The sequence below is a fragment of the Prunus persica genome, chromosome G1 (genome assembly GCF_000346465.2).
Source record: "Prunus persica cultivar Lovell chromosome G1, Prunus_persica_NCBIv2, whole genome shotgun sequence".
Lineage (NCBI taxonomy): Eukaryota > Viridiplantae > Streptophyta > Magnoliopsida > Rosales > Rosaceae > Prunus > Prunus persica.
This window is the reverse complement of record NC_034009.1, coordinates 39,463,503-39,471,300: the sequence shown is the minus strand read 5'-3', so window position 1 is coordinate 39,471,300 and position 7,798 is coordinate 39,463,503. Positions and strand designations below refer to the sequence as shown.

General features: G+C 37.1%; 1 protein-coding gene and 1 long non-coding RNA gene across 2 annotated transcripts; both read right to left on the bottom strand.

Moving 5' to 3' along the window:
- Positions 323 to 920, bottom strand: LOC109950725. Its single transcript, XR_002273030.1, has 2 exons — positions 658 to 920; positions 323 to 544 (listed from the first exon to the last, which is right to left on the bottom strand). It is a non-coding gene; the product is annotated as an uncharacterized LOC109950725 (long non-coding RNA).
- On the bottom strand, positions 5,696 to 7,066 carry LOC109947482. The gene is made up of 3 exons (XM_020557763.1): positions 7,006 to 7,066; positions 6,748 to 6,867; positions 5,696 to 6,666 (listed from the first exon to the last, which is right to left on the bottom strand). Exons 1-3 carry the CDS (start codon positions 7,064 to 7,066, stop codon positions 5,696 to 5,698), a joined length of 1,152 nt encoding a protein of 383 aa, XP_020413352.1.

The following is a 7,798-nucleotide window of genomic DNA, read 5'->3' as shown; positions in this document are numbered from 1 at the left end:
ATTTAAAAAACCATGGGTGCAACAAAATATATTGCCTGACATGCTTATGCTCGAAAATCAGCTGCCATTTTTCATTCTCGAGGATCTTTACAATCTCACAGGTGCTCAGACTGGGGAGCCTTCAATAATTGAACTCTCTTACAGGTTCTTCCAACAGGCACTGCGTTTAGAAAACTTGGAGAACTCACCAGCCTTCCGTAAGTCTTTTATGTGGTCGGAACACATTTCCGTAAGTCTTTTAGCCGTACGTACTCTAGTACCATACTATAATTACTCATGTAATAACTTTTGTCGAGGTTAATAATAAATTGGAAAACAGTAGTTAACCGATAAATATGTGGTCGGAACACATTTCAGTAAAATGGCAGGTAGAAAAAATATCTAAGATTCTAAATGGCTTAACACAAACCAGGATGCAGAAGTTCACTGATAGATCTTGGCATCTGTGTGTTTGGCAGGACGGAGTTCCAGTAAAGTTGAGGTGCTGGTTGCGCAGCATGGATTGCCAGTGCCACCGCTGCTAGCTGCAACATTAATTTGAACTCTAATTAAAATAAAATCACAAAGTGTAATTAATTAGTGGACGACACTTTCGGAGAGGATTATATAAAGTACAATGAGAGAGAATGGAAAAGTTAATCAAATTGCAGAGCTTACAATGAGAATAGCAAAGATGAGTGGGAGATGAAACCCCATTAGGACTGAAATTAACTCGGCAACAGATGTAGCTAGTGGATATGAAGCAAGAAATTAAAGAAAGTCGGAGCTGGATCTTATGGTAACAGTAGCAACTGGCTTCACCATTTTATAGACGAATGATGAGGGGTACCCAGAAGTAACACTCCACCCACCAATATAGGACATAATTCTGAATCAAATACAATTGTTGCAAGCGGGAAAAAGTTACTGAAGGTTTTTGAGATAAAACCTCACAGCTGGATGGTCCATAAAATAGATGACTAATCATAATGGACATAAGTAGTTAAATTTGAGATAATATTGAAAATAATAATACACAATAGGTTGAGTGGGGGTGGAGAGCCGCTAGGAACGATAATTTTAGGTCGACATGTCATCTAAGACTTGAAAACAAAAAAAATATGTCCATGTAGGGTGGGCACGGTCCGGTTTGGACCGGTTTTTGTCTCAAATTAGAACAAAGTCCGATACTATTTATCCAGTTTGGTTCGGTTCAGTTTTAACAAAAAAAATTCAAAAACTGTCTGGTTCAGGTTGAACCAGTTTCGATTAGGTTCCGGTCCGATTTGGTTTTGAACTGGATTATTAAAATTAATTTTTTAATACAAATTTCAACTAAAATTTTATTTTTTTGACTTGAAAATTAATAAATTATTTAATTTCATATAAAAATAAATATTAAAGCTAGAAAAGATAGATGTTTTGAAATTGAACTTGTATAAATATTAGTTATGAGATTAAAAATATAGCATTGAATATAAATAAATATTGAAATTATATATTTTTAAATTTGATTGGTTCGGTTCCGCCTGGTTCAGTTTTTGAAGACATAGAACTGGATCCAAAACCAGTCCAAACCGATTCGGTTTGGTTTTTGATTGGTTTTTGACTTTTTGGTCAACTCGGTTTTTTTTTTTGTGGTTCGGCTCGAATTTCCGATTTGCCGATTTGAATGCCCGTCCATGTATAATTAGAGAGTACAATTATTGGCATCAGCAATCTTACAATGCATCCTCTGGATCTTTTCCCTTTCCAATTTATGCTTTATTAATTTTACTTGATATTTCTTGGTTCAGAAAATTCCCAGAAAACAAAAGATCTCATTTCCTTGGAGCAATAATCTTTATTTTATAATATATAAGATAATAGATTTATTTTAATTTTAATTTTTCAATCCATGTATATATATATATATATAGGGAGCTGATTTCCCCATTCCTCTTTTCTCCATTTACACTCCCTTTTACTTTTTAAAATTTTTTTTTATTAATTTTGTTTATTCTCTTTTCTATTCTACTTTACCCTACATTAATTTCTTTTTTACGTTACTTTTATATATATTAAAATTGGAAAGCCTCCTGGCCTACAACATATTGGTCTTGTGGTGTAGGTGGTGGCTAAGGTGATAAGTATTGCACAACCTCCCCATCCTCCTTATATTACGAAAGCTTGCAGACGTCAGTTTCTCGTGGATTGCTGGTAACATACATTACTCCAATTTCTGTCTTCTTCATTGTCGCCCAATTGTGATGAACAGCCAAAGATTGTCTGCCAGTTGTGGTTGTGGTTGTGGATATGGTTTTCATCTTGAAAGCAACCCAAATAAAGAATCTTCAAATGAAGGTATATAAACTTAACCAATTAAAGAAACCCAAAAATCTTCAGTTGTCACTCTTGTTTTACCAGAGTTATAAGCCTTCGCTACTTTTTTTTGTTGGTCTGCCTCCCACCACTTTGTAGATTTTGCAGAAATTATGTGCTTCAGAAATAATCTTGGGCTTCCATTGCATATATTAATTTGTGCACAGTTTGAGCTTGTATTAAATATATCAATTTGTCATATTTTTCTTCCTCACTTGGTGAGAAGTCTAAGTGCCCGTTTGGCATTGTTTATTTGGGGTGATAAGTGTTTTTTTTTTAATTTTGAGAAGCCCAACCCATTTGGTAAACTGTGAGAAAATCACCTATTGTTAAAAATTGCTGTGAGAGAAAGTTATAAAGGAAAGCAGCTAATGATGTGCTTTCATTTTCTGATTATGCAAGAATCAGTTTCGAAGAGGCGCTGAATTTAATGATTATGCGGCAATTATTTTCTGATTATGTGTAAAATAAATACTAATAATACTTTTAACAAAAATTTTACCAAACGCCAAACTATTTTCTCTCATAGCAAATCTGACAACGATTATTTTCACAGCACAGCAATGCCAAACTGACCCTAAGTTCAGTGCCTTGGGCTTAACTCATGTTTGCTCTTCCTTTTCTATAATCAACTAAATGGAAAATGTGGAACACATTTCCATTACTTGAATACGGAAGATCAAGGGGGAAAAAAGGAGTAAATTACCGAATACCCCCATGAATTATCACACTTGTTGAAATCTACATCTTGAATTAATCTTTCAACCAATTTAGCCATTGTATTAAATTTATTTGTCAATTTCGCCCCTCTGATTAGCTTTTTGACATGAACCGCCCCGAATTCCTACCGTCTAATTTTCTGTTAGATTTACCCTAATTTTAGTTATATAATGACCAATTTGCCCTCACATTTAACAGAAATATTGACAAAATATAACGGTAGGACCAATGGAGAGAATAATATAGAGTTGATGGACCATTTGAACAAATAATAATTGAGGGACCAAAATGTAAATCGAGTATAAGTTTGAGGACCATTTGAGTAATTTACCCAATATTTATTTTATATAATATATATCATAATGGGTTAATCGTTTTATTAGTCCCCCAACTTTGACCGAATTTGCATTTGTGTACCTCAATTTCCAAAATTGTACCCACGGTTCCACAACTTAAGTTTTGTTTGGATTACTAGTCCCGCCGTTGCTTCTGTCAATTTTTTCGTTACATTTAGGGATAGATGGGTCTTTTCAGGTTGGTTTATTATCCCCCTTCTACAACTTGCCTTCCCTCTGAAATAGACCTTCGACAGTCTGCCGTTGAAAACCTAAAGAACTAAAAGTTGCAATCCGCTTCTGCAGCTCGCATATTGGCTGAGTAAAAGTTGGAATCGTCAAGTTTGGAAGCTTGGAGAGCAAATTAGTTCAAAGGATGGCAAGTGATATGTCTCAAACATCATCAATGGAATCTAACCAAAGCCCCAAATCAGTGAAGTATTGTCATTGTGGGAGTTTGATCAAATTAAGGACTTCATGGACGGACATGAATCCAGGAAGACGCTTTGAGGCTTGTGACAACAACCAGGTAAACAATTTTAGATTTTTGGGTTTATGCACAAAATTGGTATTATGTTCAGATTTTGTTGTGATGAAGAATTTGATAATAATGAAGTAGAAAAACAGAGTTGGAGAGCATTATTTTAGGTGGTTGGACAAGGAGACATGTACAAGAGGGAAGAATGTGGTGCCTGGTCTGCTTAGAAGAATAAGAATGATGGAGACTGAAATGAGGGAGACAGAAGAGAGAAAAAATGTTGTGGTCAACACACTTCAATCCTTAGAAGCTTGAAACTTGGAAATGGAGGGCATAATTGAAAAAAATAAGGAGTTGGATTATGCAATCAGAGACAACAGAAGGCTTAGACTTTTGCTGGAAGACAATATGATGAGGCATCGACAAAGAGAATGTAGGATGAGTATGGGTGCTTGTGTTTTATTTGTGGCCATTGTGATGGTGATGATCATGGTGTCAAACATGTCTGGAAAATGTATGGGAGTAAGGGCAGTGAAACCCATTTTGGAGCTAATGTAATTCCCGAAATTAGTTATGCAATCTTGTAATGTTATTAGTTATGCAAAAGGCTTATGGATTTTGAAAACTTTGGTTATTTGCAATGTTGTAATTCCAGATTCATTGACCTCAATCTGCATACAAGACTTGTTCAAATTAAGGCATACAAATGCACATGAAATAGTAGAGCAACCTTTCACATAAGCAGAAGAGTGAAACTTACATTCATTACAAATTCAAATGTTCACAGATAGAGCCTTTTTTGGGAAAGTGCAATCATATGACATGTTTAATACATGCCCAGATCCACCACATGTTCCAAAATGATAACTTGTTACTCAAACAGAGTACAAAAGACACTTAATTATCAAAATAGCCATGTTCAAATATCAAAAGGTATCCCTAAAATAGCAGTCACAACATAGTTTAAGTCCCAAAAGGTATCCCCAAAACCGTTACAAAACACTATTCATCTTGGTGGCTGTGAAGATGATGCACCATTGGTTGTTCTAGTGATAGAGCCTTTGCTTACTGGTTGAGATGATGATCTTCCAAAGCCTCTCATTCTCCCTCTCCCTCTACCACCTCTAGTTGATGCAACCTATAAGCAAACATTGACAGAAGTGATTGAGGTTATTCAAATGACATAAGAAAATGTGAGTATGAAACCATATTCAACTATGACTTACAAGTTGGGCCATTTGATTTGGTCCAATTAGTGCACTTTCTTGGATATTTGGAGGTAATGCATGAGGTTGAGGTTGAGATGATGATCTTCCTAAGCCTTTCATGCTCCCTCTACTTGTACACCCCTAGTTGCTGTCACCTACAAGCAAATGTTCACATATGTGATTGATGTTATACAAATGACATAAGAACATGTGAATATCAAACCATCTTCAAATATCACTTACATGTTAGACCATTTGATTTGGTCCAATTACTGCCCTTGCTTGGATATTTGCAGAAAAGACTTCAGTTTGGCCTTGGGCTTGGACTTGGGCGTGGACTTGGACTTGAGCTTGGGCTTAAGGTTGAGATGATGATCTTCCTAAGCCTCTCATTCTCCCTCTACCTCTACAATCCCTGGTTGCTGCCACCTATAAGCAAAGTTTCAGTTTCAGTTATAAACATTGAGGTTATTGAATGACAAATCAGACTTGGTTCAATATCACTTACTAGTTGGGCCTGGCTTGGAGAGCATGAGTTTGGGCTTGGGGAGTTGGAGCTTGGGCTTGGGGAGCTGGAGTTTAGGCTTGAGGAGCTGGAGCCTAAGCTTGGGGAGCTAGAGCTTCGGCTTGCCCTTGGAGAGCTGGAGCCTTGCAGGTTGTGGTTTCCAGTTCGGTGGTTTTGGATTTGAAGGTACTGGAGCTGGTATTTCCACCTTCCCTGGTTCTTGTGTCCTCACCTTCCTTGGCCTTCCAGGTTGGATTCTGAAGTTGGGAGGCTTAATTACAAGTAAACAACTCCTTGGCCATTGGTCAATGAAAGGAACATGTCTAATGATAGGACCATATGTTTTTAAGTAAGCCTCTTTCTTGTACAATTTATCCACATAATCCTCTATGTCTTCACTTCTTTGGAAAATAGCAGAAATTGCATGTGGGCAAGGAATCCCACATAAGTCCCATCTTCTGCAAGAGCAAGTCTTTGCTCTTAGATCTACAGCAAATTCTCCCTCATACATATGACTTATTTGATATTTCTTCTCCCCAGCCAACCTTGGTATGCATTGACTTGATGCCAACTTATTTTTCTCTATTATGTTGAAGATTCTAGGACCAACAGTATACCTCCAATGTTGACAAGAAGCCCTTCTATTAGCCATCCTAATCATAATATACATCTTTATTCTCTCAAGGCATGTTAGGATTGGCTTATCCCTTGCATTAATAATGGTTGCATTGAAGCTTTCACATAGGTTATTTAACAACAAATCACACTTATAGTGTGTTGCAAAATGAGATCTTGACCAATGTTTCGCAGGCTTCTCAATTAACCACCTCCAAGCATCTGCATCCTCCTTTTTCAGATTATCCATCTCTGGTTCCCACCAAGGCAATGTGGTTGCCTTTGCAGCAGCACATAGCAAATGTTTAAGAGCAAGTCCTGTGTGCTGGCCTCTGAAGTTGTTATACAAATGTCTCACGCACATTCTGTGTTCAGTATTTGGTAAAACTGTTTGCATAGCAGGAATTAGCCCATTCTGTTTATCACTTATAAACACCCATGCCAAACCATTTTGGATCCCCAAGTCTGCAATTAAGAGTTCTAGAAACCATATCCAACTACTTTTGCTTTCTATTTCAACTACAGCATAGGCCAATGGGAACATACCGTTGTTCCCATCAACACCAACTGCAGTTAAGATCTGCCCTGAGCAGGGTCCTTTTAAGTGGCACCCATCAACCCCTACGACAGGCCTACAGCCTTCTACGAAACCCTTTTTAAAACCAGCTAAACAAATATAAATCCATTCAAACAATGCATCATCACCTGCTAGTTCAGTTTTAATTACCACAGTACTTCCAGGGTTGGTCTTCTTAATTTGCTCTGCAAAATCCCTTAATCTCTCTTATTGTTCCTTGTACAAACCTTGAATGACCTTCTTAGCCAATTTTTTTGCCCTATACACTTGGTTCTGTGTAACATTCATTGCATAGTGTTCCCTCACCTTACCTTAAAGTTGCCCCACATTCCAATTAGGATTTCTTCTCATCTTATCACAAAATCTTTTTGAAATCCATGTTGAATTAGCATATCTCAACCTGTCTACTCTGCCACATGTATGTTCAGCATGTATAGCCTTTACTACAAAAGTGGATTCCTCTTTATCAATCCTAGATGCATAAAGAACAAATGCACAATTTCTAGATCCACGACACATGACCTTCACCCTCCTCTTGTCATTTTTATCAAATTTCAGCAGCTTTCCGTTTACAATGGCATACTCCTTTATTGCTTCTTTCAAGTGCTCCCGATTTACAAATTGCATCCCCAAATAAAACTCTAGATTTTTAAGGTCAGTAGCTCTCCTATATTGCTTGAACTTTGGTAGGCTAATCCTCTGCTTTTTTGTCACATGTCGACTAGTATTCTCATCATCTGAGGTGTTCCCATCAGAATATAAAGTATCAGAATCTGCCCCATCATCAGAAATCTCTCCTGGCCCTTGTGTTTCAGTCTCAACATTCACTTCTTCATCACAAGGCATATTGATGTCTACATTACAACCTTTGTTTGCCTCCTCATCTTCACTAAACTCATAATCACTATCCACAAACTCTGACCCTTCTTCTTCTTCTTCATCAACTGCAGCTTCACAATCTCCAAGCGAAACAACATGCTCATCAGTATCTAAAGGCTCATTAACCTCCTTCATGTGGTC

Coding starts and splice junctions, on each gene's coding strand:
- LOC109947482 (XM_020557763.1), bottom strand. CDS start 7,066: ATGAATGTTACACAGAACCAAGTGTATAGGGCAAAAAAATTGGCTAAG. Junction 6,868..7,005: donor GGCTAAGAAGGTCATTCAAG/GTTTGTACAAGG, acceptor ATATTTGTTTAG/CTGGTTTTAAAAAGGGTTTC. Junction 6,667..6,747: donor TGGTGTTGATGGGAACAACG/GTATGTTCCCAT, acceptor TCTTAATTGCAG/ACTTGGGGATCCAAAATGGT.